General features: G+C 50.7%; 2 protein-coding genes across 10 annotated transcripts in view; one reads left to right on the forward strand and one right to left on the reverse strand.

Moving 5' to 3' along the window:
- KDM2B (lysine demethylase 2B) overlaps positions 1-2,645 on the forward strand; it is a 113,635-nt gene extending 110,990 nt beyond the window's left edge. For all 8 annotated transcript variants that reach the window (XM_090290609.1, XM_090290610.1, XM_090290606.1 and 5 more), the window contains 2 exons: positions 504-722; positions 2,407-2,645. In XM_090290609.1, the coding sequence (XP_090146735.1) occupies positions 504-722; positions 2,407-2,588 (401 nt within the window). In that variant the 3' untranslated portion in view covers positions 2,589-2,645. The remainder of the gene's footprint in view (positions 1-503; positions 723-2,406) is intronic.
- Positions 2,646-7,900: 5,255 nt separating this feature from the next.
- RNF34 (ring finger protein 34) lies at positions 7,901-23,365 on the reverse strand. Of its 2 annotated transcripts, XM_090257301.1 has the most exons (7): positions 23,205-23,365; positions 20,952-21,021; positions 14,363-14,581; positions 12,750-13,157; positions 11,195-11,287; positions 10,735-10,936; positions 7,901-8,800 (listed from the first exon to the last, which is right to left on the reverse strand). In XM_090257301.1, exons 2-7 carry the CDS (start codon positions 20,958-20,960, stop codon positions 8,610-8,612), a joined length of 1,122 nt encoding a protein of 373 aa, XP_090113427.1. In that variant the 5' UTR covers positions 20,961-21,021; positions 23,205-23,365; the 3' UTR covers positions 7,901-8,609. The 2 variants fall into 2 exon arrangements, with proteins under 2 accessions (XP_090113427.1, XP_090113428.1); XM_090257302.1 differs by lacking the exon at positions 20,952-21,021 and having other exon boundaries at positions 23,205-23,364.
- Between the last annotated feature and the right edge of the window lie 112 nt (positions 23,366-23,477).

Consider the following 23,477-nt stretch of genomic DNA (forward strand, 5'->3'; position numbering starts at 1 on the left):
TCCTGGCTGCTGCATTCTCAGCTTTGGGCACCGAGGGGCTAAGGGCAGAGGCTCCTGCACACACCCACCCCGGGGGCCCTGCGCACATCTGACTGCGTCTCTGTTAGCTTGTCTTGCATTGGCCTCGGGCCCCCTGGAGCTTCGGGGTCAATGTAGATGGATAGGGGCGCACAGGATGTGGCCATCCTGCTAGCAGGGTCAGGGGTCGGGGGTCAGCAGCTTAAACGAGGAGACCATGGGGACCCAGAGGTGCTGCGCCATCTGCTCTGATGGGCTCTGTACTGCTGGGCGGAGTGTGGCTCTGTGCTTCTAGATCTTCTGAATTTTCAGGAATCGAGATGTCTAAAACATGGTGTGGAATCTGAATTTTAAGTGTTGGGGCTGGTTGATTTTCTGGGGGGACAGACGTGATGATGAACTGAAACCCAAGGACCTCACGTGGCTGGCAGGCCTTGAGTGTCTGGTCAGCTTGACAGGTTGCCCACCCGCTCCCTGGCCCGCAGGTCAGATGGACAACCGGAGCAAGCTCCGGAACATCGTGGAGCTGCGGCTCGCAGGCCTGGACATCACGGACGCCTCCTTGCGGCTCATCATCCGCCACATGCCGCTGCTGTCCAAGCTCCACCTCGGCTACTGCAACCATGTCACCGACCAGTCCATCAACCTGCTCACGGCCGTGGGCACCACCACCCGAGACTCCTTAACCGAAGTCAGCTTGTCAGGTCAGTCGGGGACGCCCACCGGGGACTGCCCAGCAGCCCATGGGACCAACTGGGACCCGCACATTTGTGCCCCTGCTGTTACGGGGTCACAGTGTTAGCCGCTGGGACGCACCCGTGATCCAGACAGGCACACAGGCTGGTTTAGAGGGGAAACGCGTTAAAGGAGTCACTACCAGACTTGTCGTAGTTGCTACCCCACGTGTTGGTAGCGGTGAGCACACACAGCGGTGGTTGCTGACCCAGAATGAGCCCCAGGGAAGCGTCCCTCAGTGGGCACAGGCGGGCGCGCAGCGGGTGGGGGAGGGGAGCTGTGGGCAGCGAGGCAGGGCCAGGCTGAGCGGCTCTGGCTCTCACTTGGGAGTGAGCAGTGTGGTTCCTGCCATCGCTGTTGTCAGGTGCGTGAGCCCCGGGCACCCTGCGGTCGAGGGGCCCAAGCTGGAGGGACACCAACGCTGGGGAGTCCTCCCTCCCCACCTCCGCTTGCTGGTGGGGCGGGAGTCAGGGAGGACAGAGGAGGTGGTGTCGGCCAGGTTTGGTCTCACAGCTTCTGAGGGTCGGCTTGGGTCTGTAAGGTTTGATTAAGACCCTCAGAAATGGTCTCCCCAGGAATTACCAAGTCATAGTTCCATTACCTTATTTAACTTACATTTTGACATAATCCAGTTGGATGTTTTGCTTTGTCAGGATCCACGTGCCGTTTAGTTGTTTGCCTCGTGGCCACCCATGTTCATGCCTGATATACACCTCCTGTCCCCAGTGTCATATTCGAGTGGAAGTTTGAGGTTTGGACGGCGTGAGATAATCTGTCCCCAGGCGCCTGTGAAGCCACGCCCCCGCCTCAGGGAGTTTCGGTGGCGGGCTATGCCTCCCCGCAGAGGTGGGGCCTGAGTGCGGTACCCACGCGAGCGTCAGGCGGCTGGCTTGCAGCTCAGCCCGTGGCCTTGAATTGGTGCTGGAGGAGGGCCTGGGCGGCACCTTGTCCTAGGTGCCTGGTGTGGTATGGGGACACCTTTTGTTTATCCCAGGTCAGTTCTGTCAACGGAGCAGAAATCCTAGCACGAATGCCCTTCCCTGTCGTGCGGACCAGGGCGCATGTGTGTGTAGATCTGATCTTCGCATGTTATTTTCCACGGCGATCCGTTCAGGTCACCTTTCCATCCAGCACTTAGAGCCTGTCCAGCACTGTCTGGCACACGGGCCCTCCACCCGGGCACAGGCGGAGACAGCGAAGGGCTGGCGAGCGCACTGCGCCTCGCTCCGAGGCCCTGGGGCCACCTGAGCGAAAGGGTCCCCAGAGGACCTTAAGACCCTACTGTCTTGTCACCCAGTGTTGCTGCCCTGGGATTTAGCTGAAGAAAGTCAGCAGGTCGGTGCGCATAGTGGCGGTCAGCAATGTAGCAGGCGTAAGAGCAAGCGAGGGGACACCCCCGTGATCCGATCTTTATGAACGCAGACGGGAGGCCTGTTTACCCGCGAATATCCGTATACTGAGGCAGCTTTGTGAGGGTTCAGCGGCTTTCCCTGGGAACGGTCTGCACGCCTGTCAAGCACCGATTAACCTTTCTACTTGGTAGCAGCTTTTGAAGCAGGCGGCCTTCCTTAGGGCACCGGGGCCAGGGACGCCCCAGGGCTCAGTGCCTTCCTGGCTCCGTCGCCCTCACGTTCTGTCCCCTCTTCCCTGCAGACTGCAATAAGGTTACTGACCAGTGCCTGTCCTTCTTCAAACGCTGTGGGAATATCTGTCACATTGACCTGCGGTACTGCAAGCAGGTGACCAAGGAAGGCTGTGAGCAGTTCATCGCCGAGATGTCTGTGAGTGTCCAGTTCGGGCAAGTGGAAGAGAAGCTCCTGCAGAAGCTGAGTTAGTCCGCGGAGGACTCGTGTGCACAGCGGGGGCAGCAGGGAGGAGGGGCGGGGCGGGCGAGGGGAAAGGACTTTACAGAGTGAACGAGGGCTTTTATCTTCCGCGGGGAGCTGGGAGCAACAGACGACAGAACGACTGGGGTGCGCGAGCCTTGCCGAGGGCACGGCCGCCTGGGGATGAGTGGGCTGGACGCTTTCCTTCGGGCTTTCCGAGTCGTCCCCGCACTGCTTCCTGGCCCTGCGGGGCCTTTACGGAGAAGACATTCCTGCTGGGAGGGGGCTGGACTCTGGAGGCATTCTCTCACTGAAGCATGAGCTTGGGCGTTGTTCTCTCTTTTCTTTCTTTTTTTGGTGGGGGTGTTTTGTTTGGGACACCTCTTTCCTTGCGACTCCAGGGTTTTTGGTGTCACCATGAAGTGGACCACACAGCACATCTGCCGTCTTGACACATTTTGTTTGGTTTTGTTACATCTTACACGATGCAGAATTATTTTTGTACAAATTGTTTAAAAGTTATTTATGGAAGGTTTGAATGCATACCAGTGTTTTTATTGTTTTACGACTGCCAACTGTCCTGGTTTCCGTAAGGGAGGAGAGAACCTGACCTGTACTTCATCAACACAAATAACCCAGTTACACATGTGCCCAGACCTGGCGAAGCAGGCCAAGACCTTCCAGTAAAAAGCATGTTTACCTGGGAGCTGAGAGCCTGCTTTGTGTGTCCAGACGTGACATAAGCATGCTGTGCATATGTGTAAATTATAGTCACAGTGAGACACTTTGCCAAGTTTCCTCTGTACAGAAGTCACCTTTTCCTCAAAAGTTTTAAAATTCAGACTTCAACCTTTGCACTCAGGAGGGTTTTGCTCCAGCATGAGCTGTTGTACCCCACATAGATCTAATTTATACAGCGAGTCAAGAAGTAGAATCAATGGCCCAGCCTCGCCTTCCTTTTCCTTTTCTCTCTCCTTTGAAGCGTGAGTTGAGTTCTCGTTCAAGGTTTTTAACATGGCGACTTCCCAGTTGTAAAGTTCTGCGTTCATAAGTGCCATTGTCGTACGGTGTTGTTTTCCTAGACCTTCCCTGACGCGGTTTTACCCTTGTTGAATTTGTATAAACAATTGTACAAAAAAACCACTCTTGGACTTTGAGGGTTTCTGTTCTAGGAGCGGGCAGGGCATCTGACTGTGAGGTCTGGGGGCACGAACTCAACAGCAGTGTACTTTGTCCTGAAGCCGAACAAGCTGCCATTTCTTGCTCATCTGAGAAATGCAGGGCCCCTTGGTACCTGTTTTTCCCATCTTCAGAAAGAGATCTTACTGTGTGTGGCTGGAAAGGGAAAGGGAACGAGCTTTGCTACACCAACGGCCAGCTGGTATTCCACTGCCCAAGGTCGGGGGGGGGGGCGGCGTCCATTTCCGTCACCTCCCATCAGAGGCAACCCAGGGAGGCCATATCCTGGGCCAGGAGCCTTGGGCCAGGGTGCCTGGAGTTGCTTGGTTCTGAGGCAGCTTCCTAGGTGGCAGGCACAGAAACGAGTGAGAAGTAATTTTAAATCACAGCGCTTTTTAAACGACAGGGCTCTGCCACCTCCTACACAGATACAGAAACTGCTCCTCGTGAATCTGAAAACGGGTGGCCCAGCTTCCTGCCTCCGTCAGCCCTACAACCGAAGACCGGGGTCTCCGCTAGCAGTAGTTTTCATACTGCCCCCCGCCCCCCAGCTTTTTGTCTGCCAGGGCAAAGTGCTTTTAGATCCCATCTAGGTCCATGCGTCCTGTTACTTTAAATCCAAAGGTCCTTTTCTCACTCAAACTGGAGACATCCGAAGCTGTTGCTCCCCAGAATCTAACTCAGGAGATGCACTTAACAGAGGTAAGATTAGTTGAACACGGTGGTTTATTTATAAAACGGATCGTTCATCACGCGGCGCCCCCACAGAGGTTCAGCGTCGCTTCGCTTCACAGCTGAGTTCTCTGAACCTCCGAGTCAGTCACCCAGCTCTCCAGCAGAGGCATCCTCATAGTTTCTGGGGGAAGAGGCCTCAGGGTTAGAGGCTCCTGATGGCCCTAGAACGTTTCTGGGAGCACGCAGGTCTGCAGAGGAGGCGAAGGAGGGGCTGCCAGGGCTGGGAAGCCACAGCCACCGCAGGGACGCCCCACGGAACCGAGACACAGCGTCGCTCCAGGCTTGAGGCAGGTTGCTAAGTGCGGGGGTAACGGGAGCCCCACCTCCACCTCAAGTAAACTGAAAAATTTAGTTGAGGTTTTACCCCAGCACACAGACCTGCTATTTAAAAATGAGCTTTAGCTAAGGCCAGGCTATGCTAGAGGCTTGCCAACATCTGCTCTGAGGCCACCCACCAAACCTGAGGGTGTAACGGAAGTACCACAAACCGGACGTAGTGCTTCCTGCCTTAGCTCGCAGCTCGTTAACCCAGGGAAGGGGGGAGGCCCCATCCCTTCCTCCTCTCGGCAACCTGCTGTTTCCCAAGGAAGACACCACAGTACCTCTGAAGCCCCAGATGACGTCCTTCTACATCGTGAGGACAGGGCCAAGGAGATGTCACTGTCCATTCCAAACCTTCAGAATTTTATCCATGTATTATGTATTCAGACAATTAGAGGCCTAGCACACCAGCTATAAAATGCAGATTCCAGGGAGAAATGTTTGGCGTCTGCCGGACAAGGTAGTATGTTATAACCCAGTTATTCCAAGCGTCAGGCTCCTGCGGCTAAAAATCTGTTGGCTTCTCATTAAGCCAAGGTTCCTCAAAATGCTGCCTAAGAAGATCCACCATTCAGTTTTTATTCTTTCGCTAAAAACAAGCACTTGAAACTTAATATAAATCTGAGATGAAAACATTAAGTAAACTGTTTTAAGCTGAGACGATGTGCAAATAAATCTCAATTTTCTAATTTAACTTTATAGACAAACCAGCACCTGCTGCTCAGCTTCTAAATGTGCTTCCTGCGGCCTGCCGGCCTGGATTTGAAGACCTCCCCGTCTGCGGGGGGGAGGCGACTCTCTGGAGTTCATGGTCTCAGGGGAAGTACAGACAAGGTAAGTGCTCCTACAGCTCCGGCGGGGGCTGAGGTGTACTGCTTCTGTAGCGAGGTAAGGGCCTGCTCATGCTGGTTAGTGTGGACAGCAGCCGACACCCGCCCCGGGCTCTGCAGGTAAGTAGGAGAGGGCGTTTGAAAGAGCCACGAGGCCTTGATTTACGCGCTCTGACCCTCAAAACCAGACTAAGCAGAAAGGGGTGTTTTTCTTCACTAGTCCCACTTTCCGCTCCATGCACAGGGGCAGACTGCCTCCTTTGCTGTAATTCTCACGTCTGGGTTACCCACTGCAAAACCCACCAAACTTACTCTACGAAGCCAGTATTACCCTGACACCAAAACAGCCAAACATATTACAAAAAAAAGAAAATTATAGGCCAGTATCTTTGATGAACGTAGATGCAAAAATTCTTAGAAAAGGCCTAGCAAACCAGATTCAACACACATTAAAAAGATTATACACCACAACCCAAGGGGTTCTATACCATGGACTGCAAGGATGGTGTAAAATTAACTCATACGATGCATCGCATTAACACAACGAAGACGCACCAACAGAGGCAGGAAAAGCATCCGACTAAACTCGACATCCTTTCATGATAAAAACTCAACAGAGTGGGTAGAGGAGGAACATATCAACATGATAAAGGCCACATGACCAACTCACAGCTAGCGTCATACTCAGCAATGAGAAGCTGAGGAAGCTTCCCCTCTGATATCTGGAACAAGACAAGGGTGCGCACTTCCGTTCAGGACAGTCCTGGAGGTCTGGGCCATGGTGGCCAGCAGAGAACACGCAGTGGGAGGCATCGCGGTCAGAGAGGAAGGAGTGAAACTCCCGTTGTTTGCAGACGATAGGATGGTCCGTAGAGAAAACCCTGAAAACTCTACCAAGACGTATTAGACTAAGTCAGTGCAGGTGCAGGATACAGAATCCATATGTAGAAATCTGTTGCTATAGGATAATGAACAACCAGGAGGAGAAATTAAGAAAATACGGTTTACAATGGCATCAAAAACCAAAATATCTAGCAGATATAAATGTAAGCAGAGGTGAAAGACCTGTATTCTGAAAACTACAGGACGTTGAAGAAAGAAAATGAAGAAGGTACAAATAAGTGGAAGGATTAATATTATTAAAAACATCCTCACAGCCCTGGCTGGTATGGCTCTGATTGAGAGTGGGCCTTCGAACCGAAAGTAAAACCTTTTTTTGAAAAAAGCTTTAAAGAAATAAAAATAAAAATGTCCTCACTACCTAAAGTAACATACAGATTCATCGCCATCCCTATTAAAGTACCAATGGCATTCCTCTCAGAACTACAACTAACCCTAACGTTGATATGGAACCAAAGAAGACCCCAAACAGCCAAAGGCACTTTGAGAGAGAACAAGGTAGGAGGTATCATGCTCCCTGATATCAAACTATACTATGAAGCTACGATAATCAAAACAGGATGGTGCTGGCATTAAAACACACAGCTCAGTGGAATAGAAAGCCCAACACGGATGGGCCTAGATAGAGCATATTCTGTTACGTGAGGTAAGTCAAAGACACATCCTGTGTGATGTCAATTATATGTGGAATCTAAAAACAACAAACAGAAACAGACACACAAATACAGGGCAAGCTAGCTGCTGGTTGCCAAAGTGGACGGGGTAGGAATGAGAAAATAATGTTTTAAAAAAGTGTACATTTGTACATTGACTATATCCCACAATTTAAAAAAACCCCAGCATTTACAATGCAGTTTTACCTCACTAAAGACATTTTTTAAAAACATAGCTGCCCGTTGTGAGAACGAATCCACATTCAGTCTCATGTCAACCAAAAGCCGCACCTTGCTAGCATTTGACTCTGAAAGAGATTTCGTGTCCTTCATGTCCTGCAACAGTTCTGCAGAAGCTAACGTCTCGGGGTTCTCAGCTGACAGGCGACAGTGGGAGGGTTCAAACACTGGCATCGGAGCCGAGTTCTAATCCTGACACGGTCTCCTTCTCAGTGAAATTTCTGACAAGCTCTTTAACTTCTCAGAGGTCAGCTCCCAGGTCTGCAGTGGGGGCAGCACCGACTGCAGACGCTGCAGGTAACCTTGGACCCCTGGTCACAGCCGACAGCGAATCCAAGGTGGGCCTCACTGGTAACGGCCGCAAAGGGTGGCCCCCTCTCCAGTGAGGAGGGGAGCCCGACCACGCTAGACGCCTGTTTATGCTGTACCCAAGTAAACCAGGAACCGACTAGGACCAAGGGAATAAAAGCATTTTTGAAAATCTAATTTTATTTCTAAAGTCCAAATTAGCTAGCAGTAGCACTGAAAATACACTTTCACTATACAAAACAGTGTAAACCAGTTACATATTGAGAGAACTTAACACACACGTCTCGAGTGGAAGAAGCTAGATGCAGCCCTTGCTATACAAAGCTGGACCTGAACAGAAACGGACGTGGTCGGTCTAAGGCCCTGGCAGTGACGGGAGGATGTCAGATGTTCCCAGTTAGGCTTAAATGCGGAGATAGCAATGTGGAAACTTACATTCGTCAATCAGTAGCATTTAAAATATACATGACTAATAAGGTGAACATTCGGAGGGGCCACTGGTTGGTCACGTGTGGGCAGTGATCTCATCCAGAGAGAACAGAAGTCTCAAACATCCGAGTAGTTTGGGTTAAAAACAGGAGGGAGCAGAACGGGGCCGCACCCTTCAAAGGGGGGGCTGCTGATGCCGGACGGGGTCTGACGTCAGCACTGGTGACCGCGGACGTGGGAGGAAGCCGGGCCGCGCCTGGGAAATGGCACGTCCACGGGCTGACGGGCGTATGGCGCTGCCGTAACTCAGGGCGGATCTTTGTTCCCAGTTAGTAGTGAAAATAATCTTTAAAAATAACTTCAGCTTTTGAACACAAGTCTCTAGTCCCTCCTGGGCCCCGACGCCGGGGACCGAGCCCGGGGTGAGCATCGCCTCAGGACTTGAACACGTGCACAGCGCGCACCACGTACTGCCGGCAGATAGGGCACTCGCTCATGCGCTTGCCGCACTTGGTGCAGGTGACCATGTGGCCACACTCGAGCAGGACGCAGTCGATGACGGCGTCCATGCAGATGCGGCACAGGCTGTCGTCCTCCTCATCCTGCAGCTGCACGCGCTCGCCGTCTGAAAGGCAACAGAGAGCTGGGGCTGCCGACAGGGCCACCGCGGGGCGCGCGGCCACCGGCCGAGTGACTGCACAGGCGCAGCACGACCTCCCTCACGCCTGCACTCTTCCCTCCGTTAGATATGGCAATAAATCAATGCCTGCACCCGGCAGCATTTTGTGAAGAAATGAGAAATGCTCAGCTCTGGGCCAGGTGCGACACGCCCAGCAAATGTCAGGTATTTAATTCTAGTTTAATCTATGGAATCCAAGGTTTCTGTGACCGGTGTCTGAATCAAAATGAGCGCCTCGGTTGCCCTAAACGCAGGCTGAGTTTCCAGCCCAGCGTGTGGCCGTGGGGCGTCTCCGCAGGACAAGGAGCCGCATTTCCACACCGGCAGGTAAGCCACCCACCCGCCTCAGCCCTGGAGGCATCGCAAAGGCCATCTGGGCTCCTGGCCACCCTGCTGCTGCTGGAGTCCGTCTAACTCGGAAGGGATGGGCCATCCTGGCTCTGGGGCCCGGATTAGGTTTTGAGAAAATTCAGACGGGGAATAAAAAAGGTGCTGAAGGAGTTTTAAAAGTTCACAGCGTGAGTTCCAACCCCAGAGCTATGGACATTGAGGCTTCCCTTTCTCCAGGTCACAGGAAGGAGCGATGGGGATCATGAATATGGTTAGGAAGAAAGGAACAACAATTCAAGCTTGAAAGCCAGTAATCCCTGGGTTTAAGAGAAAAAACATTGTTATGTAAAGAGATTCCTGTAATTTGGCTCACAGCCCAGGCCACTGCTGGGGAGTGGGGAGAAAGGATCCAATGGGCAAGGTGACCTGATGTAGAAGGTACTAGAAGGCTCTAGAGTCCATTTGTCTGGGCTCTGGGCTCCGGCATGGAAGCCTCCTTCCAACTCATACACCTTCGGAGCATAAAGCAGAGGAGCCAGTGCCAGGTAAGGCTGCGGAGCCAGTCACTCAGGAAAGGTTCAAGCTGGGCTCAAAACAAAACGTGGCCCCCGTAAGCCTGGAGACGGGACTAGTGACAGGCGTCCTGCACCTCACCGTCTCCCCCCCCCCCCCCCCAGGGCAGACATGGGCACACCCGGCCGGCACACCCTGTGCACTGCTGGCGTTTAAAACTGATGTCCCCTCGCAACCAGAACGCCATGTCCCAGGCCCAAGCCTGGGACCGCTGAAGGCTCTGGGGATTACGACCCCTGTACCTACCATCGCAGCAGCATCTTAGAAGTAGGTGTGCCAACATAATTTGTGTATTCCAGGCACAAACCTGTTTATCAACAAATGCTGTATTATAACCAGCTTTCAAAGAAAAAAACTTGAGGTGATGACAGTTAATGATGGGAGGACTGCTGAGGTGCAGGTAAGAACATAGGATTTGTCAGTCTGAACATCAGTGAATTATTTTTTCTTGTCCAGAATCGCTCTGTGGCTCGGCCCCGTTAGCCGCTGAGGATTTCTGCCCCACGTGTCACCGTTAACTAGTTCAGAAGCCCTTAGCCTCAGCTCTCTGTGACTTACCCAGAAACCTCCGGTGCTTGATGCTACATATGTGATGCAATACTTAACACCGTGGATGCAGGGAACTTCTTTCTACTGTTTGGTTATCCCAACTGCACTTTTTAATTGGCCTCAGAGATCAGTGAGGAAACAAGCATTTTATAGACACGGGGAATTTCATTAGAGCCCTAACAAACGCCAAGAAAAAGCAGACTGGACAAATGTGCACCTACCTCACTTTGCAACACTGATCTCAGAGCCAACACCACATAAGGAACGTACTCCTTAAACGGATCTATAAAGAGGCTCAGGAAACTAATTCACACTCAATATAAGGATGCATAATTTTCTCAGAATAAGTCTGATTTGTAACAAAAACAGCCCAGTTTCTGAAGCCTAAGGAAGGATACTACAGGAGAAAAAAGAAAAAATAAACTTACATGCCTTTTGGTTTTCTTCATTCTCCTTGTACAGTCGGTTTACTTTCTCTACCAGCTCCCATTTTTCACAACAGCCAGAGTAGTTGACAAAATTCCGAGCCAGGATCTCCTTCAGCTGGCGCACACTCATCGCCTCCACGTCCTCCATGCTTGACAGGTCCGACAGCGAAGCTCTGAGTCCCCTCTTGGAGAGGCCGGGCACCTGGAATCACAGAGCTTGTCCCCTCGGTGCCTGCAGACCCAGACCTCCCCCAGCAGGGGAAGGACCTGCCCCCGCGCCCTGCGGTCCTCCCTGGCCCTGGGCCTCCTTCCAGATCTGTCAGTCCGGAAAGTGTTTCATACACTGTGCTACGTTCAAACCAGAAGAAACATTCTGCGCTCATCTAGCAAAAGCACACGTGGGCAGTTTCCTGCCTGCCAGGCTGGCATGTCAGGGAAACCAAATTTTATAGGAGCCGACCTGTTCCTCCAAGTTTTCTTCCTCATCATCGTCATCGTCGTCGTCATCTTCATCGTCATCTTCTGTGTTTGCTGAAGCGACTTCGCTTTGTACCTGTACTCACAATGGATACAGTTAGGTCAGGAATCACCTTCCTAACAGTTCCAACCAACCCTGATCGCAGAAGTAAACCTTTCCAGACCGTCCCCCACACCGGGCATACTCCAGGGCTCCTTTGGGTCCTGAATGCTGCTGCCCCTCCCCAAGAGTGGGGCCCCACACGATTCCATAAACCACTTAGCTCCCGCAAAGTTATCGCAAAGGCCACATCCCTAGGTGCGTGTGGATTTGTAAAGCCTGACCAGAACCCCGAGGAAGATCCCATCATGGAACGCCAGCGCCACAGGCACGTGGAACTGCAGTCATTAGCAAAGGCCTTCACGTGGCCGGCTTGCCTGGAGCCTCTAAGATACAGACGGAAACTAAAGCTCTGAGGTCAGCCCAAGTGCCAGCGGTATTTGATTGGAAAGACTTCATTCCAGTGAATGGTTTCTAGATTTCTTCACTGATGGCTGATGCTAGCTCCAGTTTCTAGAAATTCCTCAGTAGTCAGAAGTATTTTTTTCCTTAGGAAGGACAGAAATCCCTTCTATTTGATTTATGTATCTTCTCACATCTTTCTCTCTTGACTTTATTTTGACCACAGCTCTACCACAGTCTAGGTTGGTCTCAATTTCAGATACTCTGTCCCTCCCAGTTCATAAGCATCATGTGGTAGAATCTAAAGACCCCCTCCTCCCAAGTGGTGTGGTAAACCCGAAAGCAGCACAAAAATCAGATGCCTCTTATGCCTGCCTAATAATTATGCCAGCTCTCATCTGGGAAACGAACTCTTATGTTGAGCTTGTCGAAGTTATGACTACTTAAAAGACAACTAGACCAAATTTCCCTCTGCTTCTAACTCCTTTATTCAGGGAAGAAAATTGAGGAGAAAATTGTTCAAAATAATTCTTTCAGCACTTTGAAATCATTCATACATACAAATTCATGTTAATTATAAGCCCTTGCATGTTAATCAGGATGCCCAAGGACCTCATTGGGCGAGCATTCTGCACTGGCCCTTCTTTGAAATCAGCAAATAACCACTTCCTTTCACGAATTCACGTGGTTCTTGCCCACGATTTAAATCAAGAGAAGTCTACCATAGCAAGGCAACTGGGCAACAGGTTAGCTTCCACTACCGTTTCCCTGGTCACTGACACACAAAACAGTCCCGCCACTGTTTATATCCTCCTGCTTTTTACAGTCATTATTTCATTAGTATTTAACTATATAAAGTAGGGGAACTAAGGTAATTAAGCTCAAGAAACTGATGCATTATTTAGGGCCCGTCAGATAGCTGACTTCGGGGCTGCCCAGCACCTACGCTCAGAGAATCACGTCGGGAGCACCCGTAGCACAGAGTTCAGAGTGAGGAGCCTCAGGCTCCCACCGGGAGACAGCAGCCCCTGAAGGTCCCGCCACGCACGGCCAAGAGCAGACAGGCCCGGCCCTCTGGGTCATCCGCGCCTCGTACCTGTGCCAGCGCTGCAGAACCTACGGTCCCGTCTCTGCCCAGCAGCTCTCCCTGAAACGAGGACACGGACGCAGAGGGGGCTGTATAGCTTGAAAAAAACGAATGTGTGAAAAAGCCAGAGTTCCGGGACCGTGACGAACTCAGACTGCGGGTGTCCAGGCCGTCCTCCGAGCCCAGCCCCTGGTGGCACAGCACGAGGTCCACCAGGTCCTCCTTCTCTCGACAGGTGTCGGTCGGTATGTTCCTAAGAATGAGGTACTGCCGCAGGTCCTTCACTTTCAGGCGCATTAACTGAGGCCGCTGAAAGGCTGTCGCTCGCAGTAAGTGACAGGTGGAGCATCTACGGAGGTTTTCTTGTAAGACGGAACAAACGGAGCAAAAATCCTTCTTGCAGTCACAACACACATGCTGAAGAAACAGAAAAGCGGCGTTTAGTGATGGCCAGATACAAGCCGTTGTGACAGCCCTCGTTTTCTTTCTGCCTTCTATTAAAATTCAATTCTCATTCTTATGGAGCTCCTCTGTGGCACCAGACTATTCTCAGAGGCTTTTATGTTTCAAAAGCCATAAAACTCAAAACAGTTACTGCCGAGGCAGTGAGATTCCCTGAAGTTTAAATATAGACCTTTAAGACAAACATATACTCTTGTGTTAATGAATTAAAACCTTTCCACCCCTCGGTGCAAACATGTAATTAGCAGAACAGAGCTGACGTGACACGCACGGGGCAGAAAGCACCACGAACTCTCCCTGCTCTTCCTGGGCGAACACTTCCCCATTTAGAGAGAAGTTAAAGCGTGACCCAAGGGAAGAGAGGGGCAACTGACCTCTCCAGGTCAATCCAAGCAAACAGAGGGCCCCACTAGTGCAGTGACCTCAGCCACAGTCAAAGCCGCCCACTAGCAAAGCTTAAAGAAGACACTAAGATGTGGTCATTTCTGCTTGGTGCCTTTTCCTCAAATTTTTTTATTTTTAAGATTTTATTTTTAGAAAGAGGGGAAGGGAGGGAGACCGAGGAGAGAAACATCGATCAGTTGCCTCTCACGTACCCCCAAAAGGGGACCTGGCCCACAACCCAGGCGTGTACGGCCCTGACTGGGAATCGAACCGGCAACCTTCCGCTTTGTGGGACAACGCCCAACCCCCTGAGCCATGCTGGCCATGGCCCTTAAGTATTTCAAAGGACTAAACTAACGAAGACTGCAAGATGGCCTGGCAATGATGGTTCTCAGAAAGAGTAACTCTAACCCAAGTGGTTTATGTTGAACCTCTGGACGGTAGTTACCGTAATGCTTGGCTTCATTTCTTCACTTGAGTTAAGAATATGGGTAAGGATATTTTTTAAAACTGAGATCAGAATTTACAGTAAATATCTCTGAACAGAACTGCAGACTAATTAAATCTCGCTTCAGAATATAAGCATCATCAGGAAGAACCAAAGTGTACAAACAAGTCAGAGTTCAGGAGAAAGGGTTTCTTTTCCAAGTGAGAAATGGTTAGCAGGACTCACTTTCCGGTATTTTTAAAAAGGCAACGAAGACTCGGTGGTGTTCAGAACTGCGTACAGTCAGGAGCGCTGTATGCCTTTTGCGGTAACATTTCCTCGCACTCACCTTCTTTCTAAAGACGGAAAACGAGAGCCCGCAGGCTTTGCACACTATGTTGGGCCCCCCTGTCGGGGCCGGCGGGTACGTGGAGAACTCGGGGCTCGGAGTGAAGCGGAAGGGGCCGGCGCCGCCCGCGAACCCCGTCTGCTGGCCCCTGACCGCGCCGGTCCCCATCACTTCGTTCAGCAGCCCGCAGCACGAAGCCCACATGGACGTGGCGCCCGCCTGCAAGGGAGCACAAGGAGGGGCCGGGGTGAGGTTGGGTGGAACCGGGCCTCTGGGATCTGCAGGAAGTGCCGCTCCGGAGAGGTACGTTTGCCGTAAGGAACTTTGAGTCTTTTCAGCATCAAAAAGGTTTAAGCTATTTGGAAAGAGAACTCTCCGGTATTTGCAAAGAACATTCGGGATACTCTTACTGTTCAGTAAAGACGACATGCTGTTTTTCCATGTGCTCACACACAGAAAAAGTTACTGGCTAGCAGTACATGCTGTGCAGTATCGGGGGTGTGCTTAAGAATTTTTAAAACCACGCAACAGCTGACTACTTAGCCAGGGCACGGACCTCTGCTCCCTGAGATGCCCACACCGCAGCAGCGGTCTGTGACCGAGTCAGAATCCTAGCAAAATGCGCAAATGTAAAATGCTGTTTCGGTCAAATTGGCAAAAACTATACACCACAGAACTGTAGTCTGTGTGTGCCGCGAGAGGAAAAGGGTTGAAAACTGCCGCCTTACACACAAAAGCCTGTGTTTTCTTGGCATTTAAATTAAACTGAGCAGCCCGGATTCTGCCTGACAGACCCGGACAGGGGACCGCCACGCCGGAAGCGCGGTTCTGTGTGCTGGGGCGGCCCTTCCCAGCCACCGCCCGGCAGAAAGACTGTAAGTTCAAGTTAGCTTAATTTCATTCCACTTCTGTTCTCATTTGTAGCTGTGCATATGGAAATAATTTTTAAAAAATGACTGGAAAAACATCAAAATGCCAGCTGAAGCTCTCCAGGTTTTCATGTATCTCGTGTAACTGATTTTCTTGAGGTTTTCTCTACTTTCCAAATTCTTTAAAAAGAATATGTTAACTTGACATTAAGGAAAATATTTTTAAAAAACAGTTATCCTACCTTTTCAAATACTGCCCACAATTTCTGATGACTCAGTAATCATAATGACCTCCCAAAGCGCGGGCCACCTGCCACTCCGCTAAATGGCCGGGAACCACTGACCTGCCTTGTCTGTTTCCCCCACCTCCTGCCCCCTGGGACCACCACCGCAGGCACGGTACCCACCTAGCAGCCTCTTTCCCCTGCTGACTCAGAAACCTGATAACCGAGCTTCTCAGAAGTATATACACATACAAGTATATTTTTTTCAGTAAGGGCTTAAGGTATTTTCTGATGCTAAAAATAGAAAAGCTGTAACGTCTGGAGCTAACGTTTGCCCTTGTCCCATTGTTAAGCATCCTGCAGACTCTAGATCATGGATGGGTAACGGAAGTCCAGCCAGGTGAGGTCCTGCGAGGTAAAATGGCAGCACATGACAATGATACAGTTAATTTAATTATCTAACTCTGTCAAACATTTACTGTTTGTCCAGCAAGCGCTTTAAGAAAAAAAAAAAGTTTTTTAAACAACTCTAAAAGGCTACTTGGGATGCTGTAAAAGGATCGTGCTAGTCTTGCTACCCCTGGAAGGGATGCGCTACAGGAGAAGGTAACACAGTGAGAAACCACAACGCAAGGCTCAAACAGCCTTAAGTACCGGGGTCACCGACCTCAGTATTATATAGCTTCATACCCTGTAATTCTCAGGAAACAGCGATGCCTTTAAAAGTCAGTTTACATTACAGTTAGGAGATCATACCTTTAAATACACCTCAGACTCCAGGTTTGTTTAAATATGAAAGGATGCAAACCCAGATTTACCAGCAGCTCATTTACAGTGCATATTCTTTTACCAAAGGATTCCACCTACAGTGCTCTAGACACTGAGTTCTTAAAACAAGTGAAATGCTGTTTTAAAAAATGTAATTTGCACGTATATTTCCGGGGAGTCACACAACTAGAGAACGTCCCACTAGGGTAACTTTCCTCATTCCAGGAGTTTACGGCGGTAAAACCTCTGAGAAGCTCCAGCTGCCTGCTGACCTCGCTGCCAAACACACAGATCAGCCGTTGTCTAAGCTTTTATCCCCCCGACTCCTGGGGGGGGGGGTCTCCCCAGCTCCAGGGAAAGGTCCTTGTAGACAGAACTACTTTTCCCCACTGCATCTAGTTCCACCATCACAACTGATAAGTAAGGTTTCTTTCCATTACTTTTTGAAAGGCCATGTAACAGTATTTAAAATTTTCATGCTATCTAGAAAGTTCAAATTGTCTTATTGAGAAAAGAGTAATAAAAGTAAAAATGATTCTGACCTAGCAAGCTCAAAATCTCAAGCGATTATCCGGTTTAAAAGCAGCCCTGCCACACATTTTGTTTTTTCAGGAATCAGTTTTACAGCGAGTTAGAAAGATATCAACTGTCAAACCATGCTACTACGGATGGTCGTTAAAACTCTGGGCTGAAATACGCTCTGTTCTCCTAAGGGAACAGGAGGACTTATCCTGGGAAATCAGGTGGCATCTCTGTGTGAACATCACCACTGAAGGGTAACAATTTCCCCCCAGTCTCCATGTTTCTATAAAGGTGCAGGGGGGATTTCCTCTGCATGGCCCAGAACGGAAAATAATGAAAAGAACACTCCCGTCTTCTTTCAGCCAACTCACCATAAAATAAAAATTACGAAGCGCAGCCCAAGCCAGCCCCGAAAGTGTCGTCCCAGGCAAAAATATGTTGCTGTAACCTATTATTTCGTAAAAACTCAACCAAAAACCACAGCAGAGGGAGAGGAAACACTGAAAAATCCACGTTTCAGCCGTATTAGACGTGGGAGCTTGAATTTGGACAAACATCGCCCACTAATAACCTTGCAGTAATGCTCTCAGCATCCCCCGGAAGGACAGACCTGCCTGCGTACGCTGTTACCCTGTGACAGCTCCGTCGGGGACACAGCCTTCCTGAAAGGTCAGGGCTGAAACCACTGTTTTCTTTGAAGCGCCTTTCTTTCCCAGCCGGCCTATTTTAAAAACTAAATTCCCATTTCCCCTTTAAGCCCCGTGTTTTCTGCCCCCACCCCACCATCAGTGCTGAAATTAAGGCCATCTCTTTAGTGAGTCTGTCTCCCCAACTTCTTCGGAGCAGGATTCTCAGTCCCGTGCCACGGTGGCCGCTGTCGCCGTCCCTGGCTGAGGAAATGCCGAGGCCTGTGAGCCCCACTTCCGGCCGTGGCTGGACCCCCCAGCAGAGCCTTAAAGAATACTGCTGCTCGGTCCCAGCCGCAGAGACGCTGGCCTAACTGGCCTGGGGTACACCCTAGGCATTAGAATTTCAAACTTCCCTGTGTAATTTGAATGTGCAGCTGGGGTTAAAAGTCTGACTCCTCCTAACTGCCCAGTCTAGGCGATTTCTCCTTCTTGCCCAGTCTTCAGCTGGAGAATCACGCAGCAGATTCCTGAACCAAAGGGGCCGCGGCCACCCCTGCGGCCTGTGCCTCTCGAGTTCTGAGACCAACACTTCAGCCACGTGGCCCTTAGAACCTGCCTACGTTTCCCCCCGAAGTCGTGGCACATACCACTGGTGTTTCCTTTCCCTCTGAGCCCCCCCCCCCCCCTCGATCGTTAACTTAATCTGACTCTTAAATTAGGTGCTTTCACATGTACCACATTCTGGCCTGGAACTCTTGCTAGAATTTGGTGCCTGCCTTCATTTTATTAGCTCTTTGCTTTCTGGCCCAAACTTATTCGTGTGTGTGTGTGTGTGTGTGTGTGTGTGTGTGTGTGTGTGACAGAGAGAGACAGAGAGGGACAGAGAGAGAAATTTCCAATACTGGGAGAAAGACAGCCAGTGCTCAAACTATTTTGGCCCCCCTCCACCTCCAGGGTGAGCCCTCCTGGGCTGGAGTTCCACCATCTTGCCTCCCATCTTTTAGGGTTCACCGACCTGCTTTGTCTTGGTAATTCCTTTCCTACAAGCCCCCTCAGGCCAGAACTGTCCCCAAACAGACTCCCCTTGGAACCGCGGGTATCCGTTAAGAACCAGGTATCATATTAAAAACTCACACGGGCCGTAAGGATGAGACTAAACTCCAAAGCCTCCTGTCTGGACTGGCACAGACACTGGATCTTCCCGTGTTGTTCTGGCGCCCAGTGCCAGTTTTTCTTTTTGTTTCCAGAGCCACTGCACCAAGATTTCTGAGGGCCAATAACACTACCCAATTTGGAACTAATTACGAAATAAGACAAATACAAATTTGAATAATTGCTTATTTACGAATAACACCGACTGGAGAACATGACTTTAGGTCCGCAGCCAACGGGTCCTGATAATGTGACACCCCAGTGACCAACAGCAGCTCACCATCTGGTTGACCAGGCTGCCATTCCGCCCCCCCACCCCCCTATCCGCCCCATAGGACGACAGATCTGGCAGGTCCCAGAAAGTACTGAGCCAGAGCATGTTCAGCTCATTTACTAAAGCCCACCAACATCAAAGCTGCTCTGTTTTCCCTGGTAGCAGAAAGCCCGGAAGTGTTCCTCCTATAGTGTCTCCTAGAGAATGAATTAGACATGTCCTCCCCTCCACAGGAATATGGGGGGGGCAGTGTTACCCACAAACCTCAACAATTTGCATGGGAGGGGAACTGACAGTTCTCACGGTTGTGACACTTATCTCCACAACAGTAACAGACGAAGGATTTTACAAGCACCCCCCCGGGTGCCTCAGTCAGACGGACACAGTATGAGCCCGGTCTGAATCGTCAGCCCACAAAGCGAGAGGAAACAGCTCGTTCCATTGCAAGAGCAGGAGCCCATCCTTCTGGCACAGCGCCAGCACCCAAAGGGCCACAAGGTTCAGAGGGGGCTGTGTGTGTGCGCGCGCGTGTGTGATCTGATATGGTTTTAGAATTCGTATGGGGAGAAAATACTTCCAAAATTTAAAGAATTAACAAAAATTTTACCGTGAAGTCTGAATCCTATGCTAAACCACATTAGGGTGTGATTTCTTTTATGATGGCACTGTGTTCTAGTAACCAGGCAAAGCAGAGTGAAGCCTAAGGAAAGCTATGGCGGTTCCTGTGAAGAGTACATGAGAGCCACAGAGAGAAAGAGTGTTGGTGGGTTTGAAAACAGGAAACCGAATGATCCCGGGGGAGCCGGGCAGGGACAGGAGGCCGGCAGGGCAGAAAGCCCCGGGTGCCCACCAACGGGCAAAACTGGGACGACAAGGCCCTCACCCCCAGGGCGGCCTTTCTTTCGTGTCACTGGTCATGCGGAGTAGACCCCTGACCTTTCACATCTCTGTTTACTGGCTCGGACCCCCCCCCCCGACCTTTCCTCCTCCTGCCGCGTGCCAGTCACGCGGAAGGTCCCCCAGGAGGAGGAACGAGGGGCCGCAGCGTGGCCTCCCGTGAGTCCCATGGCAGCCCTTGCACAGCCACGCCCTTAAGCACTACCTCCCAGGGATAACATCCAGGCCTCAGCTGGGTTTCAGCTCCGGGCCCCAAAAGCAGCCGAACAGGTAAGCAGTGCCATGGCTCCCATCGGGAGCAGCTGCGCTGACTCACCCCCTCTGCCTGGCGCCCACCAGTCAGTGAAGACCGTGACACTGGCAGGACGCACCTGGGAAGCTTCCCAGGTGGTTAGCAGCCCCCTGGCCTCTGCCCACGAGAAGCCAATAGCGGGAGAGAGCTCACATACTCAGAATATCCAAATCAATAGTTACTGGTGAAATGAAAAACGTGCCACTTACTTTACGGAAAAAACGTAACGGACTTTTTGGGCCAACCCAACAGGTAAGCAACAGTAATGACAATGCCAACTCCTAAGAGCTGTTTGCCACCACTCTAAATTAAATATGGTAATATTTTAGTTATTTTTAAGGATAAACCTAGAGGTTTCCAATTCAAGAACATTAATTACTCTTGATGTTGTAAAAAGCTACAAAGACCAGGCCAGGACTCAGTTCTTCACCAATGAAAGCGTCCTCAGAGAATTCAACCGCCCGCAGGCTCTGTTTTAAACTCCAAACAACCTTCGGTTTGCTAAAATTCCGTGTCCTTGGGTTAAACAATATGAAAAGATGTTTCACATCTTAAAACCAGTAATATAAAACAGGAAGTTTTGCAGTTTGAATTTCAATTAGGTTAAACTTTCCAATAGTACTTAAAGTAAAACAGAAGAAACAGCTGAGATAATAAGCAAAAATCTTTACCCTATTTAAAGCCACTGGATAAAAATATGCTCCTTAAAATGCAAAAGGATTTCTAATCAGAACTGCTACTTCAGCTGACACACAGTAGGAAAAGCACTCTGCTGTATTTATGACCAAACATCAGTCCATATACCACAAAGAAGAAATTCTACCTACATCCTAAATTCTTCACACCATTTGAACAGTAAGCAGGCTGCAAAAACAGATGTTGATCTTAAAAACGTTAATACTTTTAGGCAAGACATTGGGTCACATTGATAGTTTTACAATAACGCGTGCTGGAGATCATACCTTCCTCATGTTTGGGTTTTGTTTTCTTTTTCTAAAACAGTGTACTTGATCCTTAGCACCACTCCCCCACCTTTCAGAGAAAAAAAAAAAGGAAAGAAAATTATAGTCAACAGATTACTTTCTCCTCGATTTCTCATTTTGAGCTCGGAAGAATTAACATGATTAGTACAATTAGGGAAGGGTGAGATCAATAAAAATAGGGAAAAACAAGAAAGAGGATTAAACCAATTTAACATAGGACACCAATTTTTTTTTTTTTAAATCCTTACAGGGAGTTAGGCACTACCCTAAGGTTAAACAGATACTTGCGTCTTAAGAGGTAAAACCTATTTCCAAACATCAGTTTCTATGGAAACAAAGGCAGAATAGAAAGTAAATACCCATTCCACACATATACTCAAGTTAGCTGTTCCTGGGTTCAAGTGAGGATGTACTTTTCCTGACTGCTTAGCTTTTAAAGTAATATTAATCCCCCTGAAAATACTTGCTTAAACGAGCATTCAAATGTTAGAATTCGATGGCATCAGGAGTCACTGACCCTGCCCAGAAATCTACAGTTAAGAATACCCCACAAGTAAACAATTTCAGTGGAAAACAAAATTAAATGACGAAAAGCCCAAAGAAAAACTTCTATGAATCCAGTTTCACAAAAACATAAATGAAAAGCAGAATCTTCTCAGTTGTCATCTGGCTCAGACTGAAGTCTCTTCAGGTCTGCTTTATGCTTCCTACAATACGTATCTTTCTTTCCTACATTTTCAACCGCCACCAAACCTTGTTGCAAGTCAGAAAGTAGCATCTTCCACCCAACTTCAAAAACACTTGCTTTTAAAGAAGCTGGTTAAAAAATTCGACGCTGGGCCCGTCCCTAATTCTCTCCTCCTACACCTAGTTCCTTGATGGGCCAAGAATTTAATACTAATAAAGATAATGACGTTCTTTGAGGTATTATACACACAAAGATCCGCATGTTGTTTTCGGAAGACGATGGTTTCCAGGGAGAAAACTAGTTTTAGACGTTTTAATAGGTCCTCTACGTTGAAATACTTTGTAACTAAACTGGGAAGTTTTTAAAAATCAGCTCCTAAGACAGCCTCACGCTTGAACGCGCAGACGTTACCCGCTGTAAATTCCTCCTTGCTCCCGAGCGTTTCGCGTTTTTGTTTTTGTTTTCTTTTCGTTTCCATAATGTGGTTCCTCGAGGCCTCTTCGCCTCCGACCGGCAAACGCCGCAAGCGGGGGCCGGTATTTTGAATTACTCCTGCTCACAGCATCGCCCTCTGAGCTGACTCACGGGCCACGTTCAGCGGGACCTCTGCTGCATTTCTCTGGCCACCGGACCCTCCCTTCGCGATCCGCCACAGGAAACCTCCGGGACTCCGCGCACGTGGTGTTTTCAGGCCAGCAGCTCACTCGGTTCTTTCTCTTCCCTCTGGTCTGGGACTCGTGGAAGCGGCCATCTCTGTCTGAACGCGAATCACCACCTCGCGGCTCTCCCACTTGGCCTGAGTGAGGCCGAGGAATCGGTCCCCGAGGGGCTGCTGTCCACGGAGCTCTTTAGGGGCCTCGGCGCCCCGAAGTAGGCCAGCACCTGCCCCCTTCCCTTGCACTTCTCGCTCGGTGATGCTCCCACGCGCTCACACCCACCCGCGAGAACTCAAGCTGTCACATTACTTGCTGCGTACCCAGCGGCGATGGAGACACATTTAGTTCGCCGCCGCCCCGATGTTATTAGGTCCCGGGTGGGATCCCCGCCCCGAGGCATCTCTAAGCCCGAAGTGTGGCCCCAGCCTCGTGCCCCCTCCCCCCGCACCACTCCTGTTCCTTTCACCCGGCAGCTGCTGTCCTGCGACAAGCCCGAGGTGCTCCCGACGATCGGGGCAGTTCAAGGACCGGCGGGGGGAGGACACGCTGTGGGCAGAGCCACGAGGGCCGGGGCGAGCACCAGGGGGTCCGCGGCGGGCCCCCGAGGACGCGGACAGGGCCCGGCGCGGAGAGGGGCCCCGAGGCGCGAACGCGGGCGGGCGCACGGCCTCTCCCCGCTCCCCGGGCTCGCTGACCGGAGGCGCTGTGAGAGCTGGAGGGATCGGGGAGCCCAGGAGAACCGCCGCCCTGGGCCGGTGTGGGACCCAGACGCCGGCCGGCTGGGATGCCCCACAGCGAAGGTCCCTGGAGAAGAAAGGAAGGCAACTCGGGCGCCCCTGCCGGACGGGACAGGCTCAGAGAGCGTGCCCTTCTCCGCCGGCCCCTCACCTTCATGGCCGCGACTGCCGCGTCTCCGTCGGCTCCAGCCGCAAACTCAACACCATAACAGTTCCTCGCACAGACGCTCTCCTTCCTTCTGGACTGCGACTGCGGGGCCTTCAGAGGCCACCGAGCGTCCGGACGTAGAGGACGTGGCCACGCCCGCCGCGCGCCGCGCGCCGCTCGGAGGAGGGCCGAGCGGTGGCCAAGTCAACCAACCCAGAGCTGACACTCGGGGGGCCGGTCACCAGAGCCAATCAGATAGAGGGGCTGGGGCGGAGC

Source organism: Furipterus horrens, unplaced genomic scaffold (assembly GCF_987537825.1).
Source record: "Furipterus horrens unplaced genomic scaffold, mFurHor1.1.pri manual_scaffold_11, whole genome shotgun sequence".
Classification (NCBI taxonomy): domain Eukaryota; kingdom Metazoa; phylum Chordata; class Mammalia; order Chiroptera; family Furipteridae; genus Furipterus; species Furipterus horrens.